General features: G+C 41.7%; 1 protein-coding gene across 8 annotated transcripts; it reads left to right on the forward strand.

The window, feature by feature from the left end:
• Positions 1-3,170: 3,170 nt before the first annotated feature.
• On the forward strand, positions 3,171-18,558 carry LOC148402940 (voltage-gated inwardly rectifying potassium channel KCNH7-like). 8 transcript variants are annotated; one of them, XM_088368848.1, is made up of 17 exons: positions 3,171-3,311; positions 3,962-4,088; positions 7,998-8,228; positions 10,847-11,002; positions 11,083-11,535; positions 12,504-12,718; positions 12,786-13,211; positions 13,939-14,170; positions 14,236-14,403; positions 14,728-14,928; positions 15,942-16,196; positions 16,261-16,466; positions 16,609-16,693; positions 16,850-17,050; positions 17,120-17,270; positions 17,375-17,547; positions 17,615-18,558. In XM_088368848.1, exons 3-17 carry the CDS (start codon positions 8,099-8,101, stop codon positions 17,695-17,697), a joined length of 3,135 nt encoding a protein of 1,044 aa, XP_088224974.1. In that variant the 5' UTR covers positions 3,171-3,311; positions 3,962-4,088; positions 7,998-8,098; the 3' UTR covers positions 17,698-18,558. The 8 variants fall into 8 exon arrangements, with proteins under 8 accessions (XP_088224974.1, XP_088224978.1, XP_088224973.1 ...); XM_088368847.1 differs by lacking the exon at positions 3,171-3,311 and adding an exon at positions 3,476-3,556; XM_088368850.1 differs by lacking the exon at positions 3,171-3,311 and adding an exon at positions 3,595-3,879.
• The last annotated feature ends 2,658 nt before the right edge of the window (positions 18,559-21,216 follow it).

The raw sequence follows: 21,216 nt of genomic DNA on the forward strand, positions 1-21,216 counted from the left end.
ATCGACTTGTGTGATGTCCATGAAAACTTTTGAATGCTAATAGCTCGACAGATGATGAGATAGAGTGGGGGAGGAAAAAAAAAAAAAGCCCGAGTGCGGCACCGTCCTTCAGATGGCTGATGGCTGCACGGTGCGCTTTGTTGAAATTAGCAGAACTTGGCAGCGATCAACATCCTCAAATAGCGACATCTCCAACGCGCCGTGTTCTTTCAACTTAAAACCACAACGAAAAAAGGAGAGACGCACGAGTGACGGGGGGGCGCAAAGAAAATTCATAAAAGAAGCTTAAAATACAAAACTGGCTTGCCAGTGGAAAAATAGATGTTGGGTGTCACCTTTTAACCTTTTGAAGAACAGGTCACATCACTGACAGACAACCAATGGAAAAAGCAGAAGAAAAATTTGTCGATATGCTGCAAGAAAATGATACCGGACCCCCCAAGGCAGCGGTGACGGACGGACGGACGGATGGATGAGAGACAGAGAGAGAGAGCTTTTTCTCTCTGTCTCTCTCTAAATGGTCCAATTTCCACTCTCTCTTTGGCCATCAGCATTATTTAGAGAGCTGCTGATGTTTTAATGATTTGAGGGGGGCCTCATTGTGATGTAGCGCCACCTCTGTGTTGTCTAATTGTCTCCGAGCAGGCTGATGGCCGCCTGTCTGGAATGCAAAATCAACTCGTAACGAGGAGCCCATAAAAAAAGCAAGCGTGTCTGTATTGTATTCTTGGGTGGAGCATTTGGAGATAAAGAAGAAATGTGTGCATGCATGCATGCGTGCGTGCGTCGCCAATTAAAAATGACCTCCTGTGAGATGAATGGCCTGCACTCAGAACATCTCTCTCTCTACCTGTGATCATTTCAATTCAGTTTACCCTGGAATGAGAAAGCAAGCTATTAAATGTAATCATAAAATGAACGCTTGACTTAAATCATCTTTATATTTCCTTGCAATTAGCCGTCACATAACCAAATTTCTTGGCATTATAAATTTAATTGACGCGTCTATTAAAAGCCACATTCGTGACATTTAAGTGTTTGTGTGTGTGCGTGTGTGTGTCCACAATCGATCGGTGCATGGTTTAAATGACTTGCAATCAATATTATCGCACCATCTCCTCAATTCAAAAAATCTTAATAAATTGCTAATGCACACTCATTATACTTGGAGTGACCTATAATGTCATAATTGCTTGATTATGAAGGCCTGTTAGTTTTTCTCTGACAGAACAGCTGGATGACATCATTTCCTTTTCATAGACTATTGTCAGACAATGCTCATTTAAAAAATATATTTATACTGTCTATGCATGTTTTTGTAAAACGACTTTGTTGTTTCTAATTGCTCACTAAGCATAAAATTAAATTGCTGTGATTTAATCATGAGATAATTTGTTATTCAATTCATTTAAGAGTTTGCTTCTTTGAGAATTGAATGGATTTCTTAGAAAATTTGTTTTTGCCGATAGTCAGCTAGGAAAAAACAAACAGAAAATGCACAGGCTCAATCCATATTTGACGCATTTTTTTTTTAAGTAGGCATGCATTTAAAATTCAGGGACACCATTTTAATCATCGCAAGGCTTTTTAACACAAAGAAAAGAGTGGCCAAATACTGAGCAAATGTTTCTAACAAGACGAGAGGTAATTGCTTGTTTGACGCTCACCTCAAGCTCTTAAAGCAACATTCTTGAAGATGAGCTTTTTTTTTTAATACACACAAAAGCTAGTTTAATTTGTACATTCGCTATGTGGATCTTAAGTGCCTGAGTTATAACAGATTTCCTTTTTTTTTTTTGATGAATACACAGCGATGCATTGTGTCCTTACACCCCGTGCAAGGCTGGCCTGTAAATTTAACAAGAGTGTAACCTTGATGGACCCAACACACACACGCACACACACACACACACACACTTTTCTATAGCACGAGTGTGCTTTCTTTCTCGCTGTACTTAAATGATGTTGAAACACAGACACTTGTTGAATAAAAATGAAAGTAAAAGTAGTGATTCAACCTCCATATATTCAAGTTTGGTTCCTTTCAGTTTTTTCCCCGAAGGGGTCGCCGCAGTATTTTTGTCCAGATGACAAAACAAAACAAAGAAAACAAATGGTGTACTCAAGAGCAATAGTAGAAGAATTTTTATTGGAAGTTGAATGCAATTAATTAAATAGATCATAAAAAGTAGCTAAATTCTCCACTTATGAATTGTTGTTTTACTTAGAAGAAGTAAATAAAACTCACATTGCATGTTGAGGTTTGAGAACCAGCTAGGCTTGACTTTTGGCATAGCTTTACTAAACTGAAAACAAAGAAATATAAAATATACAAACGATAATAACTGAGAGGGGAGGTATCGTCTTTGGATGTGTTTTAGATTAGATGGAGAAAATTTGAAAACAAGGATTTTTCTTAAGCATGTTCAAATGTAGCAGCTAACGTATGGTATTTTTTAAAAAATGGAGGAAGATTTTTCTAAAGAAAGACTTTTGTATTGTAGCAGGTAAATGTACGATACAGTGTTTTTAGATTTTTTTTTTGTCTGAGATTTCATGTTGCTATTTATGGAGGTTAGACAGATACCAAGCAATGCCTTTATTGTTGAAGAAAGGGGTTACTTTATGGGCACAATGGCTTCATGCAGGGAGATTTGAGTTGCAAGTGGCATTCATCCGTCACCTTTCCCTTTCCGTCTCGGTAGGTGGCCTTGTCAGTCCCCGTTATGACCCACATTTAATTTGGCTTTTGGAAATGCCCCTGATAAAATTGCCTCTTTCGCTCATTCCCCAAACCTGCATTCTTTTTTTTTTTTTTTTTTTCCCAGAGCCACAGGCTAAAATCCATTGCCCAACTCCGCCAATGTTTTCATGGCAGCTTTACCCTGCTGCCTTTTTGAAAGTTCATAGCCTGGCTCGGAGGCAAACGGAGGAAAAAAAAAAAAAATCAAAACTGTAAGGTAGGCTCACATCACGATTACAACCCCCACCCTCACTTCTTCTTGTAAATCAGGTTGCTCCCTTTAACCATCTCTGGGGTTCCATTTAACATTGCTATGTCTTTTTTATTTTGCCCATTTTTTTTTCAGGGCTATTTTCTCATGAAATAAGGAAGGCAATTACTTGCAAAGAGCTGATCTTTGCCTCTGTTGTATTAGTGACGTTTCACCTATTGGCACACACGGGCACATGTAGCAAGCCACCAATGTGATCACTGAATGTCAGGTCAGGAACATCCAAAGACCAGCAGTCCTCTCAGCTGAGCATACAAGAAGTTGATAAAGAGCATCAGAACACAACGATTCTACCAGGTCAGCTCAAAATGCTACCACGCCAAACAAGATGTCATACAGATGAAACATTTCTTTGTCATTTATGGCCTGGCTCCAAAAGTAAAATGGATTGCAACCAATCATGGCTCAGTTTACAGCTGTCACATGACCACACCTAGAAAACAGGTGAGCTGTGATTGGTTGTTAGCTGAGCCCTTAGCACATGTGGTGTCATTTTTAGTCGAAGATAGACAAAATAAGTTTTTACTGCTGAAAATGGCTAAGTAAGTGCACTATTGCTTTAAAATCGCTTTACCTTCAAATGTTGTCTTTTGCCTTTAAATGTTTTCTAACCATGTGAAAGCAACCTGGTGTCTGAAAACCAGCATGTTTACAAAAAGGTCCTGCGGCATTTGCTTCTTTGAGTGAGCTAGTGTTGTGGCAGGAACTTCACCATCCAAAATCCTGAAATGCAATTTTACACTATTGTGGACAAGTGTGGGCGGACGTGAGGCCCTTATTCTGAAACTGTGAAAGACAGCCCAGTGGCCAGAGGTGCCAGGCTGCCTGTGTTAGTTGGCAAATGGAAAGTCTTTTGGATTTAAGTGTGGGTGTCAAGGAATTTCTGCTCGAATAATCTATTGTCATAATGTAGCTGTTCCTTTGTTTTTGGACTTCATTTGGAATAGGAGCACGTGAAATGAAATGAAGAGGAGGAACCTTGGAGCACACAGAACAGATGTATTGTGTCATGGGTTCAAGTGGCCCTCCAATTGAAAGCATGGACTCGAGACAGGAAGGAGGGGAGGAAAACAGGTCATTTTTCCCTTAATTATTAATATCTTCATCACGTTATTAGTAGGAAATGCTAATAAGAAGGTATTATTGATCCTCGTAAAAACTCCCACACATCAGGAAAGGAAACGTTCATGTAAAGGTTAATCTAGCAGACATGCTTAGGAAAGGCGGAGCATTTGGATTCTTTTGTATTTTGTGCAACAATGACAATGAACACTTGTTTTACAATAAAAATTAACAATTTAAGGGGAATTCCACAGAACCATTTTTAACATGCTATCTAATAGTTTTTTTTTCCAATTCCTATTAAAATTTCATTGGTTTGTAAAATTTCCAGTAATGAAAAAGAAACTTGAAAATAAATAAATAAACAAATAAATAAATATTTAAAGTCTTTACTAGCCACTGGATACTAGCTAGTGGATTTTTGACATTTATGCAAAAATACTGCTCTCCTTTGGTGAAAGCTGGAACAGCATGTTAAAAAAATGCTCATTTCATGTCATTGATTTTTCTTGCCAAGAGTCGGTTGAAATAGGCTCCTTCCTATTCACGTTTTTTTTTGTGAACCTTCTTGAATTCCCTTAGATGCTATGCCAAAATTGTGATCAATCAGAAAGTAGTAATTGATATCAGAGTATACTGAAATTCTGTAGGCTGGCCTCTGAGCCTGAGTTGTTTGAGATCGCTACATGTACAAAATAGTTTTTTTTCTCTTGAGTTGCTTTTCAAAAACGAAATCAAATCATCCCTAAGATGTTTAATGTTGATGCTAAAGCTGTGAACGGATGATTTCTCCTTCATTTTGTCACACGCTTGTTGTTCATAATATCGCCAGCAGAGGGCAGCGTAGATTTACATATTTTCTAAATTGGAGACATATGAGTCAAGTCATACAATGTAGGCTCCATGTTTGAAGAGGGGAAAGGTCATGTGTAAGGTACGTGAAAGAGTACAAGAACAAATAGTTAACAAACAGTTCAACTACTTTTGGAGAGGAGGGTGATTGCTTTACGACAACATGAATACTCGAACGCCGCGACAGAGTGTCGGCCAGCTACAAATCCAGCACTAATCTTACTTGCAGCATTTTGCAACGTCATTAGCTATAAATCAATACAAACTATTGATTTGTGGGCTTATTAACCTTGTAAAACAGCAGCTAAATTGATTGTTCTGTCAAGGTATTGGAAATATGGAGTCTGCATGGAAGGGTCCAGATTTAGCCTGTCCTCAAGCACTGGGAATATTTTGGAGCATGTCCTGCTAAAAAAAAAGTGTAGAGGTTATCATTGTAAAATTTTCTCTGTTTTCTCCATGCATGAACAGATTTTTGACAACATTAGATGAAATATATGCGCCAGAGCGGAACATTGTACAAATCAAGAACCAAATTAATTTCAAGTGTCATGAGACATAATATGGCCATACAAATTGATGTCAAAAGGAATTAGTACATATTTCTTTTGAGTTGTCATGGTCGGGTATGTAACAGTTTCCATGGCAACTGTGGCTCCCGCACTCCTGTGGATCTTGCATGGAAAGGAAACAAAAGGATTAACAAGAAACACACTAGGGGGTTTCTTCAATCAGGTGAAGGCCACAAGTTCTGCTTGCAAAAGGGTTGGTTAATTAGATGCTAAAGTAAACTTTTGGATAAATGATCTCAAATTGACCATTCCAGTTATGAGGGGGGTGCACACTTACGCAATTACATTATATATATATATATATTATTTTTTTTAACTTTTTTTTTTAATGAATGTCATAGCTTGTTCTCATTTTATTTAAATCATCAAAAACTGTCATTCCAACAGGGGTGTGTAAACTTTTAATCGACTGTTCATGTGAGTTGGTTTGACCCGTTGGCCCAAGGGAAGTGTTATTTGATGAAAGGAAAATGTGGGAACAGACTCCAATACTAATCTAATCTTACTCCAAAAGTCCTTGAAGAGGACAAGCCAGGTCATGAACAAGGATCTGTGGGCTGCACTTGCCAGATGGTTGAGCTGCCAATGTGACAGACAAGACAAAGCAGCTACTTGATGCAACCAGAACTGAACTGTGTCGCTCTCAGAAGATAGCTGGAACATAGACAAGGACCCTCACGTTGTGTTCTCCTGACTTTCTGACGTTCCACCGTAGCTCCGCCCCTAAAGTCAAGCCACCAATGTACGTACTTTCAATATACAGTGATCCCTCGCTACTTCGCGTTTCGTTTATCGCAGCTTCACTACATCGCGGATTTTTTTTTTCCAAATTAACAAAACATTTAAAAGTCAAGTTAAAACTTCTAAATTGAGGAGACATGTGTCTAACCTTTAGGACACTGTAGTATTGCTCCAAATGTTCGTTTACATTCCATTAGAAGTCCGTTTTCGCGTGTTAGCACGATCGCGAATTAGTATCTTTCCGCTAACTCGTTAGCCTGCCCAGTACTTCTTGTTGATGACCATGCTTCGCGGATTTCACTCATCGCGGGTGGTTTTTGGAACCAATTATCCGCGATAAACAAGGGATTACTGTAGCAAAATGCGTGTAAAAAGGGAAGGGTTTAATCAAATAACACTTTCATTTCTTTCTAAAATATTGATGAAATATTGTTCATCCGTTTATGAGCGTCAGGCACGCATTTTGTGAGCATATGTAGTTTATTCCTCTTGTTCCGTTGGATAATGGTCAGTGTTTGGGAATTATTTTCAACTCTGGAAAAACATGCCTAGATCTCCATGAAATAGCTTGGCAGAAGACACGCCTACCTTGGTCGGTCAGCAGCGATGGCACTGCCTCCGACCCCCCCCGTTTCTGTCACACGTTTCCACAAACAATGCACCGCGCCCGTGACCGCACGACCACACGAGCATCTCGGAAATGAGAAGCGATTGCTTTTGTCTGATGCTTGGCTGCCGCATGTACGCGATCAGCCAAGCCCGTCAAGCGTGCGTCATGGGGGAAATTTTCTGACCATCATGACTGACTGGTGGTGACAAAAGGAACGGATTTTTTTTTGGTGGGGTGAAGAAGGAAATAATGCCGGTCCGCAGGGGCCACGTAGCGCCACATAATACATTTCTCGGAGTCATAATTCGTAAATTCGAAGGACAAAGTGAGTACAGTGCATGAAGTGTGTGTCCTGCGCCGCGCTGCGCTGCGCTGCGATGCGATGCGCTGCATGCTGCGCCCGTAAATTTCACAAGAACGTACAGCACGAGTCTCATTGCTCTCTAAATGATTTTATTTTCGCCCTAAATGTGATTTATTGTCCTTTTGAGTACAGGTGCAAGAATTTTATCTTTGAATTTCAGTTCAGTTTTATCCACGTGAACACTTAGAACATTAATTCGTTATTAATAAGCTTGGTCATTTATTTATTTGTATTTATTTATATGTACATTTATTTATTTATTTATTTATTTATTTATTTATTTATTTATTTATTTATTTATTTATTTATTTATTTATTTATTTATTGCTCGATTTTATTGGGACAATTTCTGCTGTAATTTGGTGGTATTTATTGGGACATATTAATCATAATTTGGGTTAATGTTAGCGTCATCATCATGATGATTATTCCACCATTTCCTCGAACATGCATTTTCCAAATGAGTTCCAATCAGGCGTTCACTGCATGTAAATCTTTTTTGGGCCATAAACTATAAGCAAATATAATCACCAAAGTTGTTAGAAATTAAATCTTGGAATACTGCTCTCCATTTAATGAGTCTATAAATGAATTTCACGGTTTTGCTTTTTATACCAGTAGAACAGATTTTCGTAGAGGTCATTGGTCGAATATGAACAAAACAAATACAAAAAAGAACCAAGCTCTAAGTATTTGGGGTCTGAAAGTTTCATGAAAGTTAGTTGGGCGAATTAAATAAACCCTGAACTGACATTTTGGCAAATTGTTTTTCTTGTTGACAGACAAGAAATTCATCATCGCCAATGCTTGTGTGCAAAACTGCGCCATCATCTACTGCAACGATGGATTCTGCGAGCTGACCGGTTTCTCCAGGCCGGATGTCATGCAGAAGTCGTGCATATGCGACTTCCTGCACGGTCAGTCCACAAGCCGCTATGCCATCACTCAAGTCGCTCAGGCCCTCCTGGGATCGGAGGAACGCAAGGTGGAGATCATGTACCAACGCAAAGACGGTGAGTGACCTTGACTGACTTTGTGTGAAAAGGTTCAACTAACATGTGGTGCTTTGTCTACTTTTCTTTGTAGCATAATTTATTCAGAGAACATTCTACAATGATTCATTATTACAGTAAAAAGATCTACCTTGATGGCTCCTAATAGAATCTTTGAGAGCAAATTCAATTCATTTCATTTATTGCCTCCCTTCAGCCTCTTTTGCTCGTTGTTTCTATTCCTGGGGACATTTAGACTATAGTTAATTTTGAAAGGAGTTCCTGTAAAATCCCAAAACCTCCCAGTATAGGATGAAAACAGACTATTAGTACCTTCTATGTGTAGTTAGAAATAAAAGAACTGACATTGTGTACGTTTACATGGCAAGCATAAAACAGTCATGTTGTCGCTTTAGCCTTGTTGCTGCTGTTCTCAAAGTGATATTTTTAAAGTGGCGGCTGAAGCTGAGGTCAAAAGATTTTTTCACAGTCCAATCGTTTACTCCAAAATATAGTATTGATGAAAATGCAGTTTGTCTTTGGTCGGAATTATGAATATTTAATAGCCCTACACTTGTGTCACAGGCTATCTATGAGAAGACAAGTTTTTGCCTGTGTTCTGCCCACTGGAACACTTCATACTAGCTGCTGTATATCTAAGGAATGTCAAGCATGTGCTACATATAAGTCCTTGTATCAGGATGGATTAGCTCTTTGCTGTATTATCACTGTACACATGCGGTTGCAATGCGACATGAACAAAACACATGTATACACTTTCAAGTTGACAACCGCGTGAACATGGAATGATGGCAGCGCCATCGGAAAAGAGCATACAGAATCCTGACCCTTGGCTGTCTTACTTTCAGGTCAAAGTGATTGATTTCTTGGCCAGAGTTAATAGAGCATTACAATGTTTTCCCCATCAATCAGAGCGCTTCAAAATCTGCCCTCCTGTAATTGCTTCGATGTTTGAGCCACGAAAATACGTCTCTGGTGGTGTTAATACATCCCTTGAGTCATCGTGAGGCTAGCTCATTTAGCTCATCGTTAGCGCATACCCACCTAGCTTGCTCATAATGCTTTTCAGAGTTTATGCATTGCTAGCTCGCTAGCTAACTGTTTCAAATGAACGCTGAGCTACAGTGTCTTAATTATTCAAAGTGGAAATGAAATTGAATGACATGCTCAAAAGTCCTCATTTCCTCAATAATTTGAAATGTATTATAGTCACTGTAGTACATTTAAAATGTAATGAGTAATAACATTGTTTCTTGTTAGGGGAGTTTTACAGACATTTAATTGCACCTGCATATTTATGAGTACAAGTGCCTTCTTCACAAGCTGGATTTCTGTGTTTCTGTGTTTGATCGCCAAACTGGAAGCACTCATTAATTTGTGCATCTCTCTAATCTCATTATTAGTGCATTCAATTGTTGTAGGACTCACTCTGCCTAATTTCAGTTTCCAATATTAGTAATAATTTTACTATCAACAGAGTTGTCAATAGAGCTACCCATAAAAAAAAAATACTCAGAAGACACCATTCGTTTTATTTGTGTGTCTAATGTGTGTAATCGGGCAAACTAGTAGGAAATTCAGTGACTTTCCCTCATGAGAGTGATCATCTCGCTTTCTCCTCCTCCTCCTCATATCAGCAGATTTATCATGACTTATTAATGTCTTTTTCCTTTTGTGGTGACAGTGATGTACGATTATGGGCATAATACAGCTTAGCCCAGCAGAATCAAGGCTCACCAATACATAAAAAAACTACCCTTTGCTGCCTAAAGTTAGCTGGAGTATTTGATTTATTATCTTGCTGCACAAAATAAATTTGGTTTGGATAACATGCTTTTCTAGAATTGTGGTTAAAAAAAGAGATGGATGGATGGATGGATGGATGGATGGATGGATGGATGGATGGATGGATGGATGGATGGATGGATGGATGGATGGATGGCTGGATGGATGGATGGATGGATGGATGGATGGATGGATGGATGGATGGATGGATGGATGGATGGATGGATGGATGGATGGATAGGTAATTTCAGTTCTGCATTCAAATGAATATGCGGACAGAATGTTAAGTTCCTGTCGAAAAAAAAAAACCTGCTGTATGAGTTGAGGCAGCGTGTGCTATAAATAACTCGCCTGCAGACTTGCAGCCTGATTCGACTGCAGGGATCTTCTATAAATGTCCATTTTACAACTGAATATGCATTGCAGTACTTCCTGACAATTCATGAGTCATCCATGGAAACATTCCATGCAAATATTGGCATTAGAATCGAGCCTCCTTCTGAAGCAGTTTTAAGAAATAATAAATAAAACAAAATCCTATTTTTAGATAGAGCAGGTGTTCTCGCTCGGAACCCGCATTTGGCTATGATCCATTTTTATAGAGGTCACATTGGGCCAAATCGCTCAAATCCTTTTAAACCTGAATATACAGCACACATCTGAAAAGTCTATTCCAGAGCCCGTTGTCAAGATACTCGATAAGTCACATTCAATAAGGTCATAAAATTTGATGGTCCAATCATAAAAGTTTCATTTCAGTGTTGTCACATGATATAAATGTAATTGATGGATCTAGAGATTGACTAACCATGACTCAATCTCTTTTTGGTCAGGTTCAAAGTTTCTCTGTGCCACACATATCATTCCGGTGAAGAATGAAGACGGCGTGGTCATGATGTTCATTCTTAATTTCGATTACATTCTGGACGAGGGCAGCAGCGACTCGGTGGAGAAGCTAAACCGCGCTTCCCCTTCCAAAGCGGACCAACGTAAGTGAAAATGCAATGGAAACAATGGAAGCCCACCCTCAAATGTAACCATCTGTAACTATGATCTACTCCTCGTTCAGGAAAAAGAAGATTCTTCCATTTCCGTTTGCCAGTTTTACCACTTCTGGGCATCAGCAAGCAGTCCCTGCCTCAGGAAGACCCCGATGATGTGATGGTGGAATCTCCTTGCCACAGTGACGACTCCATAACAATGTGCAACGACCAACTGGCCAACATCCAGGAGAGCTGGAGTCGTTCGAACCCCAACGACACACTCATCGTCCCGAGTTTTTCTTCCACACCCGTTTCTGGCCCGCTGGATCACTCCTCGCCCAAAGGTCCTTGGGACAGATTATATCCAGATGCCAAGTGTCAGGAGGACACAATTATGGCCACGCCATCCATCCCGGGCCTCACGCCCACCGCATCCAGGGAGAGCGTATGCAGCATTCGGAAAGCCTCATCCCTCTATGACGTGGACGGTTTTAGATCCAACTCCAAGGAGGCCTTCAGGGATCGCCACGACAGTGAAGGTAGGCCAATAAAAAAAGGATGGATGAATATTTTGAGGCTCACACTTATCTCATCTCGTGCCTATCAGAGAAAATAAAGCCCCAAAGCTCATGTCCAATATTCCAAGTATTACAAAATGGCCGCTTAATATCAGCTCCAATTTGCATACATTGAAGAGCACAAGCTCCTTTGTCTATTCTCCTCTCCGTGTCCCCTCCACCTTCTCTGTTATTAATTGCTGCCATCTGACAAAGGACACCATATGAAAGCTAACAAGCTTCCTGCATCTTCATTAGCTCTAATGCGGGTTTAGCGCATGAGTTGTGCTGAATGACAAATGATTGAAATCAGCATGTGTTTGAATAGATACATGAAATTTGGTCTGATTGTTGAGTTATTACTCCTAGGTTAAAAATGAATCAGAAATGTATCGTACTTCATCGGACCCCAATCGGTCAGTCCCGGGTTCCCCCCCCTACCCCCACCCTTCACCTTGAATACCCTGCAGCTATGGTTTGAGCCATTTTTCCTCCACAAGCTGCGCAAGCATAGTTCATCCTCAAGTGTCTCTTGCGCTGTCCTATAGCATCAATCACGATATCGTACGGCCATGGCAGCGGCAGAAGCGGGGAGTGGGTCGGTTCTGTGTCAGCCAGAGTTCACTTTTGGTCACTCTTGTCACTGTGAAATAGAAATGAAGTGCTGAATATTGCGGAGACAACATGACAGAGGTACCTCGACAGCACAAGTAAAAAAAAAAAAAAAAAGTACTCGTTGCCGTTCTACTTCATCCCAAACATTGCTTGATTTCTCATTATGCATTGTTGCAGTCATTTTAAACAAGCTAACACGATGGCTGATGGCCGATGGATGTTTCTCTCCACAAATATTGGATGGTCTCGGCTGAGATGTGCTTCGTTCATCACTCCCACTTTCATTGTAATGACAAAGTGTCCTCTGATGTGCACCGTTGCCTTTACATCTTCAGGGCCTCTCATCCAGATCAAATCAAGTCTGCTCTGCTCCACCTCCGATTCCAATCTCAACAAGTACAGCACCATCAACAAGATTCCCCTCATCACGCTTAACTTCTCAGACACCAACGTTGAGAAGAAATGCCCATCGCCACCGTGTTCGGAGAAAACCGTGATTGCGCCCAAGGTCAAAGAGCGAACGCACAATGTCACCGATAAGGTCACGCAGGTAAGGTCATATCGTTAAGAATGAAAAAAGAAAAAAATCATTCTCAACCTCATGTCACCGTCTCCAGGTTCTATCGCTGGGTGCCGACGTACTGCCCGAGTACAAACTCCAGAGCCAGCGCATGGATAAGTGCACCATCCTTCACTACAGCCCCTTCAAGGCAGTGTGGGACTGGCTCATCCTCCTCTTAGTCATCTACACGGCCATTTTCACGCCTTACTCGGCCGCCTTCCTCCTCAACGACGTGGAGGAGCAGAGTAGACGGGAGTGCGGCTACTCCTGCTCGCCGCTCAATGTGGTGGACTTGATCGTGGACATCATGTTCATCGTGGACATCCTCATCAATTTCCGCACCACGTACGTCAACAGCAACGAGGAGGTGGTCAGCCACCCAGGCAAGATAGCCGTCCACTACTTTAAAGGCTGGTTCCTCATAGATATGGTGGCCGCCATTCCCTTTGACCTACTCATCTTTGGATCGGGATCTGATGAGGTGAGATGCTAGTCATGTGTAGCGTACACCAATGGCGGCTTCGGATGTCATTTGCCCAAAGAAAACAGGGTCATTGGCTTAAATGATGAGGTTTACCATCATAGTTTGAAAATTTGAACAGCTAAGTTGGTTCCAAAGTAGACATAGGGAAAATAGAAATTGTTTCTGCGATAATTGAGAGACTGGACATGAATGATTTTGACGGTAAAATGGATAACGTTCTTTAGACTAAACGTTAATTCAAACTAAACTCGTGAGGATGAAAATAGTGCGCTAATCTTTAAAATAAAAATTCTATTTGTTAGGCAAGGCCTGGGCCATATTTGTACTTTATGGCTGGGCAAAAACTAGCTAACATTAGCACTGTCTAAACTACAGCTGGTGTTAGCTAACAGGGTAAGCATTAGGTTTTGCTAATCAAAGAAAGACAATCCAACCAAACATTATTTACATTGTTGGAATAAAATTCCTTCCATAAGGTTCGGGTCCCAAGAAGTGGCTGGTCCACAACGAGGCACTCTCGCTATCATCTCTGTAGAGTGCAACTATTTATGACAACCACTTGAGCCTCCTCACCCACACCTTACACTGGATTAATATAGTTTTGTTTTTAAAATAATAAACAAAACAATCATGCATCACATTTATGTAGCGCTTTTGGGACACTCCAGAAATGCTTATTTTCTACCAAAAAAGTAGTTGACGGCGTGTTGGCCTTGCTTTGCAGACCACCACCCTGATTGGTCTGCTGAAGACGGCCCGTCTCCTGCGTTTGGTACGCGTCGCCCGCAAACTGGACCGCTACTCGGAGTACGGCGCTGCCGTGCTCATGCTGCTCATGTGTATCTTTGCCCTCATCGCTCATTGGCTAGCCTGCATCTGGTACGCCATCGGCAATGTGGAGAAGCCGTATTTGGAGCACAAAATTGGCTGGCTGGATAACCTGGGCTTATCTATAGGTGAGTTATACTTCATCAAACTGGCGACCTTTGACACTTCATACCGCTGTGATTTTTCATCCCAGGCAAAAAATATAACTACAGTGACCCAGGTTCCGGACCGTCCATCAAAGATAAGTACGTCACGGCACTTTACTTCACCTTCAGCAGTTTGACCAGCGTGGGCTTTGGCAACGTCTCCCCCAACACCAACTCAGAGAAGATCTTTTCTATTTGCGTCATGCTCATTGGATGTGAGTGACAACCTAGAAATATTCTCATTCATTCACACTTGTACAAAAAAAAAAACTTCTAGGCCTTAATTTTTTAATTCTAAGCTTAGCATCCACTTCCTGTTTGATCCATGATAGAGAAGACAAATATTTTAAAAAGATGAATGGTAATAAAAATTGCAAGCAATTTTTTTTAAATGAAGACAATTTGTAATCTTAGTAATGACGCAAAATCGTTTTTTGTGGTCCACATAAAATGATATGGCGGGCCGCATTTGGCCCCCGGCCCTTGAGTTTGACACCGATGAAATGTTGGCCATTCAAAGCTTCATGTGACTTTTTCAGCACTAATGTACGCCAGCATCTTTGGGAACGTGTCGGCCATCATCCAAAGGGTGTATTCCAGTACGGCCCGTTACCACCTCCAGATGCTGCGAGTCAAGGAATTCATCCGCTTTCACCAGATCCCGAACCCGCTTAGGCAGCGGCTCGAGGAGTATTTTGAACACGCGTGGACGTACACCAACGGCATTGACATGAATATGGTAGGAGAGCCGTGCCGTGCCGTCTGGCAATAGCAATTTGCGCCAACGACCAGTAGTTGATCAGATAACATTATGATATGCGTTACAATATTTGTTTCTATTCCTCACAGTACTTATTTAAGTTTGTCTTTTTCCATGTCTGCCTCATGCCAAATGGAATGATTGGACCACTCTGGTAAGAGCAGGAGGTACATGTGTACCATTTGTTGATTGTTGCTCGGGGCGGTGTGGCTCAGGTGGTAGGGTGGTCGTCTCCCGACCAGAAAGTTGTGGGTTCGATCCCCTCGGCCCTTGTGACTATGTTGCTCCTGATGCTGCTTCATCAATAGGTAAAATGAGGAGGTGTTTTTAAAAGCATCATGCAAGTGAGAGTCCATTTGATGTTCATAATCATCAAATCACAAAGTGTAGTTTTTAGCATATTAGCATCAGTCTTGTTTTAAAATGCAAAGTTGCAATTATTTAGGCATCATTGGACTTGGATTAGGTTTTCAAAAAAGCTTCAGTATCCGTGTCCGGCGCTAGCACAAAGTATGACAGTTTTTGAAGCTGACAAAATGCTTCAGCCGATGTGTAAAAATATTCATACATACTCGAGTAAATATGGAAAATTAAAGTCATGGCAGGAACAATGATGGATTCAGTGTGAAAGTGCTAAAATGATGGAAAGACTTCCCAGCTAATGAAAATTCTTTCATTAACAAGGTACAATTTTATTAAGCCAACTCATTGTTAATATGTAACACAAACATGATTAGTTGAGAAAAAAAATACATTGTTATTGCTTTTCTTGAGTTAACTATAAAACAGAGGAAACCCACTAATTCTCCAAAAGCTGAAGCCCGGATTTGAACTCACAAACTCAGAACTGCAAGGCTGATCAGCGAATCACTTGTACACTGCATCATGTAAATTCAACGACAAGTGGCAATTGTGATATTTGTCCAAACTGCAACTTCACATTTTTTTTTCTTCTATTCCTCACTGGCTCTCACCACAAATCCATCTGCTTGTAGGTCCTGAAGGGTTTCCCGGAGTGCCTCCAGGCAGATATCTGCCTTCACCTCAACAAGAACCTCCTGCAAGGCTGCAAGGCGTTTGGCGGTGCCACTAAAGGTTGCCTGCGGGCGCTGGCCATGAGGTTCAAAACCACGCACGCACCCCCCGGAGACACACTGGTTCATTGCGGAGACGTGCTCAGCGTGTTATATTTTGTCACACGGGGCTCCATCGAGATCCTCAAAGAAGATGTTGTGGTGGCCATCTTGGGTGAGTCTAACGACTTGAAGGTTAGTAACATGTGACAAAGGTGACATGAATGTGTGGCCTGCAGGCAAGAACGATATATTTGGAGAAATGATCTACCCGTCGGCCAAGCCAGGAAAATCATGCGCTGATGTGCGGGTGCTGAGCTATTGCGACTTGCACACCATCCAGCGGGGGGAGCTCTTGGAGGTTCTGGACATGTATCCAGAATTTGCTGACCATTTTATGACAAACCTGGAGCTGACCTTTGACCTCTGTAATGAGAATGCCAAGGTATGGATTCCATTTGCAACAAAAGTTGAGTTCAAGTATTTGCATTCAATCCTTATGGACTGTTTGTTTTTAAACTTTGACCTGTGTAAACGTCATTGAACTCAACTTGACTTCCTTCTGAGTATTCCATCTGTCTCTCCAGAGACCCATCACGCAAGACACTGATTCCAGCGTGGACCCTCAAATGAATTGGAGGAGAATGTCATGTGCAAGGAAGTCTTCGATTGGTATGTTCATTTTTGTTTATTCACTTTTGTCAACGCTCGAATCGCCGCGTCCATTTAGACAAATTGACCTAAAAACATGGGATTTCGATTAATCAACTCTTGCGACCTCTCGTTTCAAAAATGTTACAAATCGTTAATACTTCTGATTTGTTGTAGGTCTTCCTGCACCAACATTCTGCAACTCCACTCCAGAGCAAACCTCCTCCGCAGCCAAGGAGCGACGAGATTCTGCCATGGCTGCTGGAGAGCACGAGGAGGAGGAGGAGGAGGAGGAGGAAGAGAAACCGAAACCTTGGCGTTCCAGCGCACTGGGCAACCCGGACCAGCACAGCTCTGCCGCTGGGCTTGACACTTCTGGTTGGTTCATTCGACACGTTCACGTACAACACTGACTGTTACCATGGTGACCGTGACTCTTCCCAACAGAGCACCTCGAAGACCAGTGGACACTTACGAACCAAGAAAAGGAGTCACTCCGGGGTCAGGCGACGCCAGTCGAAGAGGACGACACCGATATGGACCTCAGCTACGTGGAAGTGGAGCAGCGGCTGGACAGGCTGCAACAGCACCTCAACAGGTGCGGGAGGGGCACAAAGGACGAGGAGAGCCCGGTGGGATATGGCCATCATCTACGACCGTGCAACTCCAGTTGTGTGCCGCCTTGTGCTGTTTTGACTACAGGCTGGAGTCCCAGATGACGACCGACATACAAGCCGTCCTCCAGCTCCTCCAGAGGCAAACTTCTTCTTTCCCGCCTGCCTACAGCGCCGTCCAGCCCGGAGGAACCGAGGGTGACCATCAGGGTGCGGCAAGAGTCGGACATCCGGACGAGTCCTACTCGACACCCACCTCTGGTAGACGACACGAGCTTTTGATTTTGAAATGAACTTCCCTGACTTTTTCATTCTGGATTGTTTTCAGGGTCCTGGCACAGAGACTCGTCCAGGTGTGAACATAGCTGGAGTGGAGCAGAGACTTCCAGTGGGGAACATGTCGTCTGTTGAGTGATGCCCGAACCAGCTTTCCAGCAACGTCACCAGCAGCTCAGTACCAGCGGGACTCCGTGGACCAAGCCGTGTGTCTGACCTGTGGCACTCCCCAAGATGACCAAGGACTTTTTTAGTTGGACTCAGGGTCGAAGAATATGCAAAGGAACAAAACACGACTTCCATTCCTGTACAGAATATCCTTTCCTAGTTGGAATTTGGATTTCTTAAGTCCATTTATATACTGAAGATAATCGACCTAACTGTATTTCAAGTACAATGTGCATGTTCTTTTTTCCCAGAGAGAATTTTTATTTTCTGGTGCATGTTCTTTATTGCAGTGTTTCCCAACCAGTGTGCCGCGACTTCAACCAGTAGATGTCGGTAATGCGCTTTGAAGCTGGTGCCACCACGCCGTCAATCAAAACGAAGAAGAAAATGACGTCACTTCCCGGGAATGAATCCTGACTTTCCCGTTCGCCAACGAGTTAATGGGTGAACTGCCGTCCTTCCCGTGCATCAACAGGATCAGTCAGTGAATGCGTTGCGTCTCCTGGCGTGAACTATGTAAGCCAGAATGTCGATTTACCATTTGCCAAGAATTGAAAGAACCACCACTTCTTTTATGCACGTTTTCTCCAAGCTAACAGTTAACTTTATTGCATGAAGGGATGCGCCGTTATGCAACAACGGGGAGATTATGCTTCTCTTTGGGTAATCTTGATTTTATGACACTTGTAGTAGTTTTTAAATAACGTGTATGCATATATACGCCTAAATATTGTTATCCAAGATATCTACTGCAATTTCACATTAGATTGCTGGTTTGAAATTTACTTTTAATATTATTATTTTCAAATAAACATTTGTTAAAACTTGTCTGGTGTTTTATTCCTTGTTTTTTTATTCGCCAATTAAAACATAAAAATCTGACATTTGGTTAACTGCTTTATATGACAGTATGTGTAGGTACACCTCATGGACACTTCAATAGGTACACTACACGAGGTAAAAAATAAATAAATATAAATAAATAAAGGATTGATTGCACAATAAAAGCACATACATGTCACACCTGGGATCGAACCAAGATCTTATCAAGTAAGAGCCCGTGTCATTATCCAGGCAGCTATTTTGACCTGTGAGCTAGTGGTCGTCTGCAATGTTTTGTACTAGTGATGTGCATTCCAGTTAATCTAGAATCGGGTCACTCAAAATATTTGTTCAAAAGAATCGTTCACTACACTTTATTTATTTATTTTTTTATTTTTTTTACCACGTGTAGTGTACCTATTGTAGTGTCCATGAGGTGTACCTAATCACAGGCCACTTCAATAGGGAAAAAGCTTAAGTGAAAAGTGCCACACCCGCCCTAACCCCCACCTCATGATTGGCATTTTGATCTGTATCAATATAATATAAATATCATGGTCATATCACGGTGTACCTAATGGAGTGTCCGTGTGCTTCCCTCGTTAAGCGCACCTGCGTGAAAAGTTTTAGCTTCCGCAGAAGGTAAAAGGTGCTAAAACTTTTCACGCAGGTGCACTTAACGAGGGAAGCACACGGACACTCCATTAGGTACACCGCCATTTTCAAGTGTACCTAATAACAGGCCACTTTATTAGGGAAATATCATGGTCATATCACGGTGTACCTAATGGAGTGTCCGTGTGATTCCCTCGTTAAGTGCACCTGCGTGAAAAGTTTTAGCTCCTGTGGAACGTGAAAATGGCCAAAAACTTTTCACGCAGGTGCACCTAACGAGGGAATCACACGGACACTCCATTAGGTACACTGCCATTTTCAAGTGTACCGAATAACAGGCCACTTTATTAGGGAAATATTATGGTCATATCACGGTGTACCTAATGGAGTGTCCGTGTGATTCCCTCGTTAAGTGCACCTGCGTGAAAAGTTTTAGCTCCTGTAACACGTGAAAATGACTAAAAACTTTTCACGCAGGTGCACTTAATGAGGGAATAACACGGACACTCCATTAAGTACACCGCCATTTTCAAGTGTACCTAATAACAGGGCTCTTTATTGGGGAAATATCATGGTCATATCACGGTGTACCTAATGGAGTGTCCGTGTGATTCCCTCGTTAAGTGCACCTGCGTGAAAAGTTTTTGGTCATTTTCACGTGCTACAGGAGCTAAAACTTTTCACGCAGGTGCACTTAACGAGGGAATCACATGGGCACTCCATTAGGTACACCATGATATAACCATGATATTTCCCCAATAAAGTGGCCTGTTATTACGTACACTTGAAAATGGCGGTGTACTTAATGGAGTGTCCGTGTGATTCCCTCATTAAGTGCACCTGCGTGAAAAGTTTTTGGTCATTTTCACGTGCTACAGGAGCTAAAACTTTTCACGCAGGTGCACTTAACGAGGGAATCACATGGGCACTCCATTAGGTACACCATGATATAACCATGATATTTCCCCAATAAAGTGGCCTGTTATTACGTACACTTGAAAATGGCGGTGTACTTAATGGAGTGTCCGTGTGATTCCCTCATTAAGTGCACCTGCGTGAAAAGTTTTTGGTCATTTTCACGTGCTACAGGAGCTAAAACTTTTCACGCAGGTGCACTTAACGAGGGAATCACACGGACACTCCATTAGGTACACCGTGATATGACCATGATATTTCCCTAATAAAGTGGCCTGTTATTAGGTACACTTGAAAATGGCGGTGTACTTAATGGAGTGTCCGTGTTATTCCCTCGTTAAGTGCACCTGCGTGAAAAGTTTTTAGTCATTTTCACGTGCTACAGGAGCTAAAACTTTTCACGCAGGTGCACTTAACGAGGGAAGCACACGGACACTCCATTAGGTACACCGTGATATGACCATGATATTTCCCTAATAAAGTGGCCTGTTATTTGGTACACTTGAAAATGGCAGTGTACCTAATGGAGTGTCCGTGTGATTCCCTCGTTAGGTGCACCTGCGTGAAAAGTTTTAGCTCCTTTTACCTTCTGCGGAAGCTAAAACTTTTCACGCAGGTGCGCTTAACGAGGGAAGCACACGGACACTCCATTAGGTACACCGTGATATGACCATGATATTTATATTATATTGATACAGATCAAAATGCCAATCATGAGGTGGGGGTTAAGGCGGGTGTGGCACTTTTCACTTAAGCTTTTTCCCTATTGAAGTGGCCTGTGATTAGGTACACCTCATGGACACTACAATAGGTACACTACACGTGGTAAAAAAAAGAAAAAAGAATAAATAAATAAAGTGTAGTGAACGATTCTTTTGAACAAATATTTTGAGTGACCCGATTCTAGATTAACTGGAATGCACATCACCAGTACAAAAGAGTGCATTCGAACGTTGACTTGCAGGTTGAAATAGCCGACTGGATAATGACAAGGGCTCTTACTCAGCAGGATCTTGGTTCAATCCCAGGTGTGAGAAAATACTTATGTGCTTTAATTGTGCAATTAACTCTTTATTTTTTACCTTTATGTAGTGTACCTATTGAAGTGCCCCAGTTAACCAAATGTCAGATTTT

The sequence above is a fragment of the Syngnathus floridae genome, chromosome 2 (genome assembly GCF_059516105.1).
Source record: "Syngnathus floridae isolate MCC-2025c chromosome 2, RoL_Sflo_1.0, whole genome shotgun sequence".
In the NCBI taxonomy this organism is placed as follows: domain Eukaryota; kingdom Metazoa; phylum Chordata; class Actinopteri; order Syngnathiformes; family Syngnathidae; genus Syngnathus; species Syngnathus floridae.

What these genes read in the sequence shown, in the direction of transcription:
- LOC148402940 (XM_088368845.1), top strand. Translation starts at nt 7,101, where the DNA reads ATGCCGGTCCGCAGGGGCCACGTAGCGCCACATAATACATTTCTCGGA. An exon ending in GGATCGCCACGACAGTGAAG is followed by an intron (nt 11,536 to 12,503) that starts GTAGGCCAATAA and finishes TTACATCTTCAG; the next exon opens with GGCCTCTCATCCAGATCAAA. An exon ending in CGCTGGGCTTGACACTTCTG is followed by an intron (nt 17,051 to 17,119) that starts GTTGGTTCATTC and finishes TCTTCCCAACAG; the next exon opens with AGCACCTCGAAGACCAGTGG.